The sequence below is a fragment of the Hibiscus syriacus genome, unplaced genomic scaffold (genome assembly GCF_006381635.1).
Source record: "Hibiscus syriacus cultivar Baekdansim isolate YM2019G1 unplaced genomic scaffold, ASM638163v2 tig00110213_pilon, whole genome shotgun sequence".
NCBI lineage: Eukaryota > Viridiplantae > Streptophyta > Magnoliopsida > Malvales > Malvaceae > Hibiscus > Hibiscus syriacus.
In genome coordinates this window covers 1,816,399-1,832,954 of record NW_024062630.1, presented here as the reverse complement: position 1 = coordinate 1,832,954, position 16,556 = coordinate 1,816,399, and the positions used below count along the sequence as shown (strand labels likewise).

General features: G+C 36.1%; 4 protein-coding genes across 4 annotated transcripts; 1 reads left to right on the top strand and 3 right to left on the bottom strand.

Moving 5' to 3' along the window:
• The first annotated feature begins 799 nt into the window (after positions 1-799).
• LOC120113728 (AP2-like ethylene-responsive transcription factor BBM) lies at positions 800-4,011 on the top strand. The gene is made up of 9 exons (XM_039134780.1): positions 800-1,041; positions 1,159-1,807; positions 1,899-1,981; positions 2,145-2,153; positions 2,235-2,323; positions 2,727-2,800; positions 2,889-2,939; positions 3,024-3,100; positions 3,188-4,011. The coding sequence occupies exons 1-9, from the start codon at positions 816-818 to the stop codon at positions 4,009-4,011; spliced, it is 2,082 nt and encodes a 693-aa protein (XP_038990711.1). The 5' UTR covers positions 800-815.
• Positions 4,012-5,337: 1,326 nt separating this feature from the next.
• Positions 5,338-7,826, bottom strand: LOC120113911 (acyl carrier protein 2, mitochondrial-like). The gene is made up of 2 exons (XM_039134972.1): positions 7,507-7,826; positions 5,338-5,731 (listed from the first exon to the last, which is right to left on the bottom strand). Exons 1-2 carry the CDS (start codon positions 7,729-7,731, stop codon positions 5,555-5,557), a joined length of 402 nt encoding a protein of 133 aa, XP_038990903.1. The 5' UTR covers positions 7,732-7,826; the 3' UTR covers positions 5,338-5,554.
• Positions 7,827-8,730: 904 nt separating this feature from the next.
• LOC120113707 lies at positions 8,731-11,933 on the bottom strand. Its single transcript, XM_039134769.1, is given in 10 exon segments — positions 8,731-8,990; positions 9,818-9,963; positions 10,075-10,188; positions 10,190-10,475; positions 10,561-10,671; positions 10,719-10,988; positions 11,102-11,227; positions 11,314-11,427; positions 11,527-11,819; positions 11,900-11,933. Coding segments are annotated over 9 exon segments (1,548 nt in total). The 5' UTR covers positions 11,701-11,819; positions 11,900-11,933; the 3' UTR covers positions 8,731-8,783.
• Positions 11,934-13,185: 1,252 nt separating this feature from the next.
• Positions 13,186-15,903, bottom strand: LOC120113952 (receptor-like kinase LIP2). The gene is made up of 5 exons (XM_039135006.1): positions 15,774-15,903; positions 15,027-15,184; positions 14,218-14,407; positions 13,720-14,111; positions 13,186-13,622 (listed from the first exon to the last, which is right to left on the bottom strand). The coding sequence occupies exons 1-5, from the start codon at positions 15,874-15,876 to the stop codon at positions 13,317-13,319; spliced, it is 1,149 nt and encodes a 382-aa protein (XP_038990937.1). The 5' UTR covers positions 15,877-15,903; the 3' UTR covers positions 13,186-13,316.
• Between the last annotated feature and the right edge of the window lie 653 nt (positions 15,904-16,556).

Here is a 16,556-nt window from a genome sequence, read left to right as displayed (position 1 = left end):
AGTTTGATGATTAGGGGTTTGGGAATAACAGTAAAGTAATTAATGGCATGTCCCATGGATGGAATGTGAAAAAATTATGGGGTTCTGTTGGCAAACTCTGATGGCAGTTCAGCACTGCTGCTGCTTGCTATCTGAGAATCAATCAAATATAGATTCTCAAACCTGCACTAACTTTTTATAAGAAAATTCATACTATTTCTTAACTATGTTTTGGAATGGAGGGAGCAATGAAATGAGGGTTGGTGAGGGGGAAGTGGTAGCCTGGTAGGAGCAGTTTTCATTGACAAGGAAGAAATGAGGTGTGTACAAATGGGGTTGAATAAATGGGTGTGGAGAGGGGCTGGTTTCTCCCACTTTGTCAGACATATATATTTATATACCATCTTCTGCTACAGGTGTTTCACTGCAAATAAATGAGGAACAAAACAAGCCACCCCTTCAATTATTTCAAATCCATATATACACACCGATATTATGCTATATAGTAGTATATATAATCTGTAAATATCTGAATGTACACACGTGTATACACACATAAGTAATGAATTTAATATTATTATTTAATGAGAGAGAAATGTTTCACTATAAATATTCTTTGTTTTTCTACTTTAGAAGAGATGAATTCTCTTCAATGTTTTTAACCTTTCCTCTTCTTTCTTTTTCTTCTGCACTTTTCCTAGGATGCTCGTCTAACTTCTGTCTCTACTAGTACTAGTTTCATGCATGAGCTAATTCCACATCTCCTTTTGTTCACTCACCAATTCTGTTGCACTTAAAAAGAACAGGAGAATTTCACGCTTTTCATTTCATTTGTTATGGCTTCCATGAACAACTGGTTGGCATTTTCTTTGTCACCTCAAGAACTACCATCACAATCCGTTAATCATCAAGATCATCACTTTCAAACCGCAGGCCCTCGCCTCGGCTTCAACTCCGATGTGTCCGGCGGCGAGTGTTTCGATCTCGCCTCGCCTCCTTCTCTCAATCTCCCTCCACCATTTGGCATACTTGAAGCCTTCTATAGAAACAATCAACCCCAAGGTTATGTTTAGTTTGCTTTTGTTTAATCTTAATAACATCCAAAACACTAACCATTCATTGTTTTTTCTTAAATCATATTTTATTTTGAAAAATGATTCTTTGTTTTTCTTCTTGCAGATTGGAATACAAAGGGTTTAGGTATGAACTCAGATGGAAACTACAAGACAAGCTCGGAGCTTTCCATGTTCACGGGTAGTAGTTCATGCAATAACCAAAACCAAGAACCAAAGCTTGAAAACTTCCTCGGAAACAACTCTTTCTCCTGTCATCAACAGAACAATCTCCATGGTTGCAGTACCTTGTATACCACCTCCACCGGGGATTACATGTTCCCCAACTGTTCTTTACAGCTCCCATCACAAGACACAACAACAAATACAAGAACAAGCAACGGAGAAGATGACAATAACAACACCAATATCAACACCGGTAGTAGCTCCATCGGGTTGTCCATGATCAAGACTTGGTTAAGGAACCAACCGGCACCGATTCAAGCCGAAGCCAAAAACAACGGCGGCGCTTTGCAATCTTTGTCTCTTTCGATGAGCACCGGTTCACAAACTGGATCTCCTTTGCCTCTCCTCGCCACAAAAAGCACCGGCGGCGGAAGCTGTGGCGAGAGCTCTTCCTCTGATAATAACAATAATAAGAAGCAAAAGGCACCGACATGTATGGATATTACCCCAAGCGGCGCAAGTGAAGCGACACCAAGGAAATCTATTGACACTTTTGGCCAAAGAACTTCCATATACCGTGGTGTAACCAGGTTATCATTTTTTACATCCATAAAAGTGTAAAAAATTCATTTTGTTATCATATTTAATACATATGTAAGTGTTGCTTCTGGGTTTTTTCAGGCATAGATGGACAGGTAGATATGAAGCTCATTTGTGGGATAACAGTTGCAGAAGGGAAGGACAAACAAGGAAAGGAAGGCAAGGTATATTGTTTTCATTTCTCAACTTGTTGCACCTCTTAAATATACACACACAAAGGCACTGTAATTTCATTTTATTTTGTTTTTCAACAAATTTACTGATTTTTGTTTTCATTTTCTTCAATTTCGTATGATCTGCTGTTGGTCTTCCTCGATATACTTGCAGTGTATTTGGGTAGGTGCAAAACGATAACTACTCTCTTGGGTTATCTTTACTACTTATTTTTTTCTAAAAGAACTTGGCCTGTATATACAGGAGGGTATGACAAAGAAGAAAAGGCAGCTAGAGCTTATGATTTAGCAGCACTGAAGTACTGGGGAACCACAACAACAACAAATTTTCCTGTAAAGTTTCCACTTCGTTTTGTTCTTCAAACTTGTTAAAAGCATTATATATATAATGCACTAATTGCTTTCCTTCTTCGTCTTCTTTCTACATTTGGATTCATTCTCCTCTCGGGAAAATAGATTCCTGAAAGTTTGCCCCATGTTCTTACTGCCAATGGCATGCAGTCTTCGAGAGTTTTCTATAATTACATTAAATTGAGCACTGCACGATGTTATTGTTCTTCTAAAGTCCATCCCCATTCCCCGTTAACTGGAACTTTGTCATGTAATATAGATCAGGAGATTGAGTTAGATTTTTGTCTTGAATATTGCCTAAATTCATAGGAGTTTGTTTGTTAACACTTGTAAAATCTTTTCTATTTTAGATTAGCAACCATGAAAAAAATCTTTTCTTTTTTAGATTAGCAACTATGAAAATGAGTTGGAAGAGATGAAAAGCATGACCAGGCAAGAATATGTTGCATCCCTTCGAAGGTAATATTATATACACACATACGTAATTTTGTTGTTGGATCATGTTGAAATTGCAGAAATGTTTTGTTTATATGTTTCTTTGATGCAGGAAGAGCAGTGGATTCTCTCGCGGAGCATCCATCTATAGAGGAGTTACAAGGTAATACCAATAAAATGAGAATCTGAAAAATGATTTTGTAGTTCTTTTCACTGTTTAACCAATCAAAGATCGGGTTGTGAACAGGCACCACCAACATGGAAGATGGCAAGCAAGAATCGGAAGAGTTGCCGGAAACAAAGACCTTTACTTGGGAACTTTCGGTGAGTATCGTTTATTTAGATTTGAATCTCAAACTTATTGAACGTTATGGAATGGCAAATGAAAATAATTACTTGTACTAAATATAGCTACGCAAGAGGAGGCAGCAGAAGCCTATGACATTGCAGCCATAAAATTTCGAGGACTGAATGCTGTAACCAACTTTGATATGAGTAGATATGATGTTAAGAGCATACTCGAAAGCAGCACGTTGCCGATCAGTGGTAGCGCGATGCGATCGAAAGACGTCGAGCAAGCAGATAACATGATGGTTACCCAACTGTCTGATGGAATCAATGGTTACGGTGCAACGGCATCACACCATGGGTGGCCTTCTGCCATTGCATTTCAACAAGCTCGGCCTTTCAGCATGCACCATCCTTATGGACAACGAGTATGGTGCAAGCAAGATCCCGATTCCGATGCCAATCACACATTCCAGGATCTTCATCAACTACAACTTGGAAGCACCCACAACTTTATTCAGCCTTCTGTTTTGCACAATCTCATGGCCATGGACTCTTCGATGGAACACAGCTCCGGTTCGAACTGTAACTCGATCATCTATAGTAACGGTGCTACTGGCACCGACGGTCCTAACGGTAGCTATCAAGGAGTCGGATACACAGGTGGCAGTGGAGGATATGTGATACCCATGAGCACGGTTGTAGCCAGTGGCAGTGACAATGAAGTGAAACCTGTTGGTTATGACAACATGTATGGATCAGCTGATCCGAATTACCATTCGAGGAAATTGTATTATGTTTCGCAGCAAGCACCGTCGACACCGAGCGGATTGTCGACCTTGGCATGCAACAACTGGGTGCCGACTGCAATTCCCACCGTTGCACAAAGGTCAAGCAGTATGGCGGTCTGCCATGGAACCCCAACTTTCACATGGAATGATACATAAAAAGGAAGGGAAGGACATAAATTATGTATACATATCTGCTTTGCTTTCCATCCTTTAGATTTAACTAATTCAGTCACTGATTAGGAACATTTATAGTCCTTTTTTGGCTGACAGCATTTTCTTTGCTTTAAATCCTCTAACATTGAAGTTCAGCAATAGCATTTGATCTGAGATCTCATTTTTATCGATTGCTATGAATTTTGGGAAGTTCAGCTAAAGACGACATATTTTGGATCCTCGGATAGTTTAATTGCCAGGCTTTGTACTTTTTATGTAACTTACTCTTCAATCTTGTGCTACAAAGAACGGGATTTTCCTTCGCTTTTAAAGAATCAATTGTATTTTATTAAAAATAAGTACTACTTGGGATCGTATCCTAAATAATAAACTGACCATAATAATAAGTTGAGAAAAATACATATAGTTTACCCGGGTCTATAAGTTGGTTCCACACTTGTTTAGCTCTACTATAGGTTCTCAAAACGTGGCTAATATCTTTCTTTATTTGTTAACAGCCGATTCTGAAGCACCAGCCAAAGGAACACATGTATCCGTCAGGGAAGCTTAAGTTTCCAAACGATACTCCATTCGATCCCTCCTCTAATTGGCTCTTTGGCAGATAAAACAAGACGAATTTCGTGGTGAACTTTAGTTTATCCTCCCAGCATCATCTAGGAAGAACTTCGCCAAGTTCTACTCGTGGAAGAGGAATTGCCTCCAATTTTCGAATCACCAAAGTTGAAGAATCGTTTGCAGCCTACACCAATTCCAATCGTCGAAATTATTGACCCAGGAGCTAACATTAGAGTGGTCTGGTAGTTAATCTTGACAGCAAAGGAAAACACAATGTTAAGTTCTATACGAATATTTTTTAAAGACGTTAAATTTAATTTGTTCATGTATATGTATTTTAAAAATATTTTATGTTAGATTTGAATTGTCAAGTTACAACTAAATTGATAGAGATATACATAAAATTATCATCGATAAAATATTGATAGTTTTTTTAGATAATTTGTTGAATGAAAATGGATGAGTAAGATTAATAGTAAATGAAGGAATTTTAAAAATAAATAAATAAACTATATTTGATTTAAAAATTTTAGTCTCAATCATTAAAATAAGTTAATTCAAACATTTAAAAATTAAAAAGGTTACATTGTGTATTCTAATGAAACTGAACTTGCATACTCTTAACTAATGAAGCAATGACAGAGCCAGCTTTCGTCCTGAAAGAAATCAAGCAATGACATAGGAATGAAGCTGTAACTCAAATATCTAAATTTATTACTTCAAAATGAAATACTGTCAAAGCAAATAAATAAAAGAAACAGCACTTCTCACCAAATTGTTTCATTTTTATGATTTGGAACAGCAGCGTCCAAAGCAGTAAATATCAAAAACACTAATCAGTCGGATACAAAAAGCATTTGCCAATGCCATGTGATTAGGGAATTATCCAATGCAGTTTCAGATTTCATGTCTCAGGTGAACAAAGTGAAAATAAAGAATAACAAAAAGCAGAATATCATAATTTTCTTATCTACTTCGCCTGAGGGTGAGAAGCAATGAACTCAACAGCCTGATTGATTGTGCTGATCTTGTCTGCCTCATTATCAGGTATCTCGAACCCAAATTCTTCTTCAAGGGCCATCACAACTTCCACAGTGTCCAAACTATCTAACCCGAGATCTTTTTGAAAATGGGCATCTGGGGTAACCTGCAAAATGGGAAAAACTAATCAGAATGAAACAACTATCCAATGATATCCATTCCTCAGCATATCTAGATATGGATACAACAAAAGTACTATCCAAGAATCCTTCAAATATATTAGAACACTTGGAAGAAATTCACACCCGTAATAATTTAATTTGATGATACTTTTTATCATTTCAAAACACTCGAGTCTTTGCAAATAGGCCAGAAGATCTTACCAGAAATTGCACCCGTAATAATTTAATTTGATGATACTTTTTATCATTTCAAAACATATCGAGCAAAGGAAATGCGAGGGAAAAGGAAAACACTAAGGATGATATAGCAAGAGTTTTGTGGCATTTTACAGTTTTCTCACAGAAAGGCACATCAAGCATAAATGAAAAAGCTACGAACTACCGACACAGGGAAATCCCCTTTTACGATACCATATTGCTTAAATATGTAGGGATATGCTGGGACACATCAGAGGGGAAGGAAAAAAAATGTCCTGACATGGTCAAGACACATTTGTCTACTGGATAGATCAAGCAAAAAACGAAAGGCTCCACTTCCTTCTCGCTGACCATGTATACAAGGCAGCAAAAGGAAAGGGACAGGGTAAATAGGAATATGCATATGCAACTAGAATAAATCATAACAGAAAAACCTGGTAGACAAGGGAAGGAGTTCTCATTTTTTTAATATTAATATTTATTCAGTAATTAATAATTTATTCAACAATAATTTAGTTTTGTGAAGATAAAAAAGATTCCCTTCATATAAATGAAATGAAACAATATTTGCATTTACAATATTTGTCTTAATTCTTCTAAAATTCTTGTCTCACCAACTTGGACACCTATTTTTTGTAAAGTGTTATTTTTCAATGAACTTTTAAATTTCCAAGTAGCAGAATACCCAACAGACTGTGACCCACTTGTATGTTAACAAAAGCTTCCTTCCAAGTACATGTAAAATCACACACTTCTTCTACAACTGTAACTAGCAACTACATTGATCCAATGCTTATAAAAGTCATCCTTGTTTTTATATCAATCACGAGCCCGGCAACAATAATATTACAAAAACTTGAACTAACAAGGCAGCCACAGCTAATTTACTATTTCAATTTGATGTCAAACCCACAACCAAAACCAGCTGCAGCCTACAAAGGACCTATTTCCTCTTACTGCACTTCTGAAAGAAATTGGATAACCTACCTGACCGTGAATGGTTCATTCAAGCACCCCAATTTTCTACTAGCCACAGAAATAAACATCAAATGAATATGAAATCACATAATAGACCAAATAACTAAGCACAAATTTCCCACAATTTCTTATGCGCAGCTTTGTCAATTCAGAAAGGTCAAATTGATTTCCCCTCTTAAAGATATAAATTTGAAGATATTTATTTAACTAAAGCTAGAAAAAGAACAATTAATATTAGTTATCAGCTATTATATTAGAGAAATTTATAGCCAAATAATTGAAAGGTTGGTTTGATTTAGGAGAAATGCAACTCCTTAACCTGACCAATCATAAAGTAAGCCAAACAATCCAAAACCTAAACCCGTATTTTCCAGTATCACAGACAGAATTAAATCACTATCCATTTTTTTTTTAAATAGAAGCGCATTGCAAACTAAATAAATACCCTAATGTTATAATTTATTTAATTTAATTAACAAGGGTAGTGTTCAATTTTCCCAAACCATATGAAACACAAATAATCTACACCCAAAAGAATTCAATGGGGGAAAAAAGAAAAAGTGTGAAGTAAAAAAGTAAAGACCTTGGAAGGATCAACTTTCTGAAAGTTTTTGACGACGGAGACAACGCGATCGGTTACCTCCGACTTGTCGAGGAATGAGCCCATGACCTCGTCGGAGAAACGGCGTATGGCGTTGAAGGTAATATTAAAGATCCCGTTAGGGGTAGTTTTGGGGTAACGGAGCAGAGGCAGGGGTGTAGCGTTGACCCTCAGGTGCTTTAGCAGAGCTCCTCTCACCGCCGCCATTTCAATAGAGAACTCTCTCCTCTTCTCTTCCCTTCCCTCGGCTGGAAATTTCACGAAACCTTTTCTTTTGGCTGTGAGAAATGGTATACCTTTAGTAGCTTAGGTGTTGGAAAGCGAATAAATGTGAGAAATCAATGCCCAATACGACGTCGTTGCTTCCTTCTTTAGGATTCACTGTTAGAGTAAATTACAACGTTAATCAATAAACTTTAAGTTTTATATCAATTTTAACACAAAACTTTAAAATGCTACAATAAAAATATTGAACTTTAGTTTTAAGTTTAGTTAAAACATTGGACTGATGAATTCAAAATGATAAGAAGATGGAACAGTTTTAGTACTGACGTGAAAGTTAAAAAAGATATATTTTTATCTCATTATCTTTTTTATAAATAAAAAATCGCCATGTCTCTTAAGTCTTTTTCACACACAAAAAACATAGTTTTAGTTAACACCGTTGCAGTGTTTTGTTTGATCATGAGTATGTGCAGCGAGAAGATTTATCAGTGTGCTGGTGGATGAAATATTGTCTAGCAGAACCCATTCTACTGCTTCATTTTCAAGGGTTAACATCATGTCTCCAACGTGGCCAAGGCCTCATCCGGGTTGGGTCAAGGCTAAAGTCAAGTGATAAAATGACGGCAGCTGGTGGTTTGATAAGGAACTCTGATGGGGAATGGATATTCGGATTTTCTCGAAGTTTAGGACGATGCTCTGTCCTAATAGCGGAACTCTGATCCCATGATTTATCTAAACGAATCAAAATATATCATAAAATTTGATCTCTTGATTTATTTGGGTTAGAATTGGCCCCCTTTGGGTTTAGAATAAGAGATTTTTATGAGAGCATAAAATTTGAGGAATTATAAGTGTAATTATCCATTAAGCCCCAATTCCCAATTACCAAATCCTAACAGGTGATCAACGCAAAGCTTAAATTTTCTTCTTCAATATAGTCCCAAAACACAATACATAATCCATTCAATAATGATCACCAAAAGAAAATGAAACTATCAAAATATCTCAAAGCAAGTCCATAATGAACCTCATTCCTACTCAACTCCAACCACAGACTTGAGAAACCCGAGCTTCACATCAACTTCGACGAGATCACAAGTGTCCTTCAAGGATGCCGGGGGCTGTATTCCAGTGAACAAATACAGAGCTTTCAATTCTTCTACGCATGTTTCCTTTCTTGCAGCTTCATACCCAACTATTTTTCTCAGAGCATTCATCTGTTCCCAAATCTTCTCCTCACCCTGTATTGCCTGCAGTTCATGTCCAAACTGTGCTTTAAAAAGATCAAGACAAGGGACATAAATTAAATTGAAAGCGAACCATGACTATTCTGGCAAGTAATAAGACCAGTTTTGATCAATTGCATGCACATCCTAGAGATTTTAGACTACTACGTTGCTCATTCCGGAAGTACATGTTTCCAATTATTTGCTATCCATCGTTACATCTGTTGATGTAAGAACCTAAGTGTGTGAACGTAAGAACCTATGAAAAGAAGAAACCGAGGAGGATCAATGTCCACCGGCAACATATTATGCAGCATTTGTTTTCTACTGAGATCGAATTTAATAAGGCGGTGGCAGGATTCATGTAGGATTTGTTGCAGCATTATATTATTTGTAGCTTGACATCTTATTTTCTTCTCTTTTTCTCTCTGTGTAAATACTGGATATTAAGGACAAAATACCTATCCAACAACATACATAAAGCAAATCACATTGCTCTCACAATTAAGGGTCTGTTCAACACAACTTCGTTAACCACCACAAGATAGCTTTGAATGTTTTTATGAACCCTAAATTGTCTACATTTCTCTCTAAACTGTATATATTCAGAGTTTGATAAATGCTTATAAGAGCCTCCAAAAACTTAAAGACATAAATAAGTAGGCATATAGGTATATAGACTCCCATACACATCATACCAAGAATATTTAAAAAAAAATACAATGGAAAAACATTCTGACCTTATACTTCAATTATTTGGTGCATGGCTCCTGATCTTAATGAGACTGACATACATATTAACAGTTACATTGATATGCAACATAAATAATATTTGGCCTAATCTCGTTGGAAGTGGCATCAATGAGATTTTCAGCAGAAATTCGAATGTCATCTGCTGATTCTGCTCCCTCAGTTTTCGTAGAAACAGGAAGATCTGAAGAATCAGAAGCTTCTTGGTGAACTGAGTAAACTGATGAAGGCTGATTTTCTGCATATGTAGAGCGTTCAATTATAATTATGAGAATCACAATTAACCTTACGAAAAATAGCAAAACAATAAACAGGATAAAGCGGAGAAGCAACTACTGCAAAATGCTACCTTCAGTGTTCACTTCTGGAGGGGAGCCCTGCAGACTAATTGTACTTGCATTTTCTAACATGTCAACAGCTTGTTCTTCATCGATTCCAGTTTCATTTTCATCTGAAAAAACCACGCCTTTATCCTTCCTTATTCAATCGATAATTTGGTTCTACAATATATTCGTTAACATCTGCTTTTCCTCCTCTTATCAATGTAGCACTTTTGACTGTAAACCCCTTAGTAATGCTATCATAAAGCACTATTTCACCCACCGTACCCATTGATTGAGCCCTTTTCTCAACATCCATTTCCTCAGATTTCTTCCCCTCGTCCCGGATTTTTTCTAATAATCCCCTATTCTCCTTTACTAACTCTTCGTCCTCTCCAATACCAGTAGAATGTGATAAATGGACATCTACCTTTTTTCATAAGAAACGGTGTTTTGTTCTCCATATTGCTGCCATTCTTTTCATCTCCCTCGAACTTGACTGCAATATTACAGACCTCCTCTATTGGCTGTTCAGTCATACTTCCATGAGTTCCATCGACATATAGTTCATCATTAACTTCAATTGTTCCCCAAACCTCCATCTCTTTTGGTTGTTCGCTGGTTAACTTCTCATTCTCTTCAACATCAATTAGATGAACTGGTCCATTTTTACCATCAAGTGGTGCTTCCTTATCCCCTCCTCACTTCCATGTAGGCCATCTATAGGACCTATAACCTTATCAGCTACTGGCTGTTCAGCTGAATCTACAATGGGTTGGTCATGTTTCCTTCTCGTTGTTCCATCATCCCCATTCAATATTTTTACCTCAGCGTCAACTTGTTCTTGTTCCCCACCCTGCTTATCTTCTGCTGCATCTAAGCTTGTACCCTCTTTTATGTTTCTTTCTAATGATCCCCTTGAACTTCTCACCAATTCATCATTCTTTACATCAACATCTACATTTTTCAGTTCAGAAGTCTTTTGCTTATCCCCTGGGTGTTTATTCACACTTCCTTTGATGGAGTGCTTCCCTTTCCCTTTCGTTGTTCCCTCACCTTTCGACTTAGTCTTCTTTCTTCGTTTCTCCGTGCACCTACTTTCTCAACACTCTGCCTCATATCTCCTGCTAATTCCTTTTCATCTTCCATATTTTCAGATCCCAGTGATGTTTCCTTCTGGAACTGCCACACTTATCATCCCCCTCGACAACAGCTTCAATACCTGCTGGTTGTTCGTTTCAACTCTCCTCTATAATAGGTTGCTCTACATTCAATCCTGTTATTTCCTCAACTTCCTCAAAACTTTCGGATGGCCTTTCATTCCTATCATCATCCTCATACCTAATTTCCTCCACAATTTCATCTACTTGTTCAACTGATTCCTTTCCATCATTTTCAACACCATTTCCCATACATACATCCTTTTGTAAAGTACCCCATTTATCCAGTTCCTCGTTTCCCTTCCCAACAAATTAGATTCTATGCTCGCTCAACTCGTTATCATCATCGAATGGCTTACCATATTCCAACAACAATAGGGGAGGTGGGGAAGGCATTGGAAGTAACCTACTCATTAAGGTCTCGGTGCAAGCATAGCTTACCAACAAGACACCATAAGGGACAGAACAGACCAACCCAATAGCAGAAATAGTCATAATTGGAGGATACAACAATTCCAGTCACCAAAATATTCCTGCCCAATCTCAGAACCCAACTTAGTTTTCCATCGGTTGATGATTCTTTGATTTCCCATTCTGATTCTGGATCATCCATCCTAAATCACTTCAACAAGCCTTGAAAAATTAGCTTCTTACTAAACAAATTTGAGCATTACAAAAACCCAAAATATATCACCTTTTAGTTTTGATAAAAATTAACTTTGAGCTTTCACACCTTGATGGATGCTGCAAAAAAAAAATGGAGCCAGGCAGCACCGTTAGTTTTTTTTTTTTTATATTGCATTGTTAATGAATGTAACGCGTACACACACAAGGAAAATTAGCAGTGTGTTGAGAATGACACTTGTTGGAAGATGAGAATACTCACACGTCGATTTGCATGCAGAGATGAAGTTTCTGTTTTTTCACGTGTTTGCTCTACACTGCCACCATATCAACTCCCTGCATATCTTTAATATAATTTGTGTATTATAAAAATATAAAATTTCAATTTTTTTTACAAATAATACTTTTCTTTTTATTTAGATTTTTTGTAGTTTTATATTTTTTATTTTATTAAACAAATTCAATTAATAAAAATATATATTTAAATGAAAATTTTAATATATTTTAAATATCTATTTTGATAAAAAAAAATTAGACATTTTGATGAAAAAATAATATTTAAAATACTTAAATAAATAATATATACATAAGATATCTATTTTGAAATTAAGCTCTAATTAATCTATTAGTCAAACAAATTAATTTATTTGATAGAACAACATTCAAGTACTTATTATCATGTATGAATTGAGGGGCATGGAGGAGCAACTGTTCTCTTAAAAAATTTAAATTTGTCTATATTTTAGATATTTTCTTTTATATTTTTAGTTGATAATATGTATTCGTCTCCTAGAATGTTTCCTCCCTCTTAAATTTTTAAAAATTTGTTCTTTAGCATAAGATATTGCATTCGTCTTTCTTGTTACTTTTGATTTATGAAGCTTTTAATTTAACAATATTTAAAAGTGACACGAACTAAGTGACCTCAATGGCAAGGAATCGTTGTTCTTTAAAGTATTTGGTTCGAGCACCATGAATTCTAGGAGTATGAGCGTTAAATATTAAATAATTAAGAGTTAGATTTGAACCTATTATATATTGTATTCAAATTAAAAGACATCATAATATAACCTAGTGTACGACCAACCCGGATATAGATTGTTACAAATTCTATTTTCAACTAATTTCCAAAGTTTTTTTTTTTAAAAATCGAATCAAGTTCAACTCTAATAATTTCTTTATAAAATAAGAGCTTTAGAAGAAGAAATCGTTTTAGAAAATACTAAAGAATCATTTTCAACCAAATATGTATAAAAATTACTTCCAAAGAATTTTTCAGTTCCTGGTCACTTCAAATCATCATGTTCACAATCGGTTTAAATAACAAGTGCATGAGAAATATAATCAGTTTTTTAAAGGAGATACGAGTTCAAAAACCTCAGCATTCTTCGTTTCAACAATCGTATTTCGACCCCAACTATATCACTTTCCAAAACAAGAAACCTATTCACCACTATGTTGGGCATAACCAATGAACATGCATGCAATCACATTTGCTTGTCCTCTGTTGCATCGCCACCGCACTCAAGGCTCAGATTGGTTGAGATACAGTGCAACTTAGATGAGATGGACGGAGGAAGAGCGGGAGGGATGTTATTCTCTTCGGAGGCAGTTGAAAGAAAGCTCAATGCCGCCACTACATCGCCCATCAAAGGACGGGCAGTGGCTTCATCTTGTAGGCACATGGCTGCTATTGCAACTGCTTGATTCAATCCCCTTTCCGGGAATTGCTTCTTAAGTACGGGATCTGCCATTTCTGGGAACTTCTTCGGTTCCTTGAATAAGGGTTGAGCCTGTTCCAGTTCCACATACAATTAAGTATTGTCAAGATACATTATAACGTGTCCGTAACAGGAATTCGTAACTATCGATATAAATACGTATGCTTACCCAAGCGACTAAGTTTTGCTGGTTTGCGGGTTTCGTAGTGTCGACGGCTCTTCTTCCGGTGATAAGTTCCAATAGAACAACACCGAAACTGTATACATCGGCAACAGTTGTGAGTATACTTGATCTCGCATACTCCGGAGCACTGTACCCATACGTTCCCATCACCCTTGACTGCTTCGACGTATTTTCTGCCGATTGCCCGAGCTTGTCCAGTCCAATATCAGACAATTTGGGGTTGAATTCTTCATCCAACAACACATTTGAGGACTTTAGATCACAGTATATTATAGGAGGATCAACCTTGTCGTGCAAATACTCTAGAGCTTGGGCTGCCCCATAGGCTATTTTCATTCGGGTTAACCAATCTATTTCTGGCTTATCGTCCTTGGATTCTGCAATTACCACAACAAACAACAAATGTATTAATAGTGTCGGTTCATTTCTTAAAATTTCACCGGAGAATCAAACAAAGAAAAGAAGAAGAAAAAATGGTAGTACTAAGTAGATTATCTTCAAGGGAACCTCCAGGCAGAAATTCATAAACCAAAAGCCTCTGATCTCCATCAGCGCAGTATCCAATGAGACTAACTAGATTTGAATGCCGTAAGAGACTCAATCGTGCTACCTCTACGAGAAATTCCTTGCATTCTTTCATATGATTCCTGTCTAGTTGTTTTACAGCAACCACCTATGTATCTCCAATATTCCAATACCGAAAACCAATCAGTGAACATTTCAATCTATTTATTTCTTCTTAATCAAATTGTGTTGTTTTTTTATTTTTCCTTCTTGTCAGAGCATCATGTTGATAATACCAAAAATATGGTCTTGATTCTAGAAATAGCCTAAGGATGCCATCTTCAGGGGATACAATGGTTGCCCCAAGTATTTCAATATTTGAGTTTAAACTACAATGCCATCCACATCAAAATTTTATCGTAGGAGAAAAAATTATATAAAAAAATTACAGACGAAAACAAATTATCAATAAAAAATATAAAAACCGCCCCGCCAGCCCTCTCGGACCATCGCTACCCACGTCCTTCTATATTTAGACAGTAAGAACTTGTTTGATATGAAAGATGAAAAATAAGAACGAAAATTTATTAATCAAATATGAATGTTTTTTTTTGTTTACATGCAGTTTTGATCTTCAGATTTGGATCCAGACAGAAAATTTTCTCAAAACAGCTTTTAATCTACTATTTGTCTCGTCTAATAAATCTAATATTCAAATCTAAACATTTTAATTATTGTCAAAATTACATGATTTAAAATGGAAAAAGAAAGAAAGAAAGAGCATGCACCTGGCCACTAGACTGAAGAGTTCCCTTGTAAACTCTTCCGAAACCACCTTCACCCAGCAAACATTCTTGACGGAAATTCTTGGTTGCGGCGGCTAGCTCTCTGAAACTGAACTTTTGAGCCGCGATTTTCGCATGCTCTTCCTGATTCGCCTCCATTCCTGCGCTTTTCGATCGGTTTTTTTTGTTTCTCATTAGCTTCTTAATCCAAGAGACACATAAATCAACAAATTAAACAATTTCCCCCCAATAGTATTGTTTTCCTTTTACATCATTAAATGTATCTATAAACTACTGAACGCAAATTTTGGATTTAATCCAACTAATTCACATCTAATGAAATTCAGATTCTAATTTTAGCATATATGACGTACTTAATTATATCATAATTCAATTTAAAATATCTAACAAAATTCAGATTCTGATTTTAATTCAATTTAATATATCTTAACTATTTTCTCATGTTAAATTTACGTTATTTTTTTAATTAAATACATCATAGACTCATAATTTCAACTTTTAAGTTTTAATATACTTCAATTTAATTTTTCAAAACATCAAGGTGAGATGAGATATTATAGCATATGGCATGATTGGCCTCATTATTTTTCAAATGTAAAAGAGGTATTTAAATTTGATTTCTAATCATCTATTCCTACCTAAAACAGTCTATTCCTACCTAAAACATGCTTTTCATGGAACGAGGAATCAAGTGGTGTACAGATGAAACAAGGGAAAGGGAGCGCAAACCTAACATTCGTGATCGAATGAAGTCGTCAGCGGAAGAGTCATGTTCCCTTTTGCCGTTCTCTTTCTTGCTTTTGTGCGATGAGAAGCAAGGGAAACAATTCATGGTAATCGCCACCAGGAGTGCCGAATCCCCAGAATTTCGCCTAAACTAATTTTGAGTAACGATGGATGTGGGGTGTAAGGTCGCCTAGGTGGTGGGGGTTGAAGAAATCTTAGAATGCGAATTCGGGCACGGAGTCTTCAACCCCTTCATTGAAGGAGAAGCCGTTTTGGAACCCAAAGAAAACAAGGAGAGATCATGACGACCCATGTTTGGAAACCAGCAAATCAAAACAAAATTATTCTAAGTTTTTCCCTTACACTTCTCGGCGAAATTTTGGGAGAATTGAGTGGACCGCACCATTTCTTAATTTTGTACATTTTCATATAATTCACACACTCGTTTTGACTGAGCATCTATATAAATAGAATCCAAACTCCATTCGTCCCCAACAACCACCACCTCTACGGCGACTCTGGCCAGCGTCTACCTTTCACGAACATGATTGTAGCTTCGGACTGATGCAATCAACAATCAAATCCGGCCTTTTAACTTTTAATGAAATGATGATTTTATCAGTAACATTTTTACTGGCTAATGATAAATTATAACTTCAGTCACATTTTATTTCAATTTTATCTAATTTTGATGACCGAATTTTAAAAAATTGTATTCTAATTATTTATATTATCGATTGATGACATAACATGATAAACAATGATTAATTTTTAATTTAACCTTTA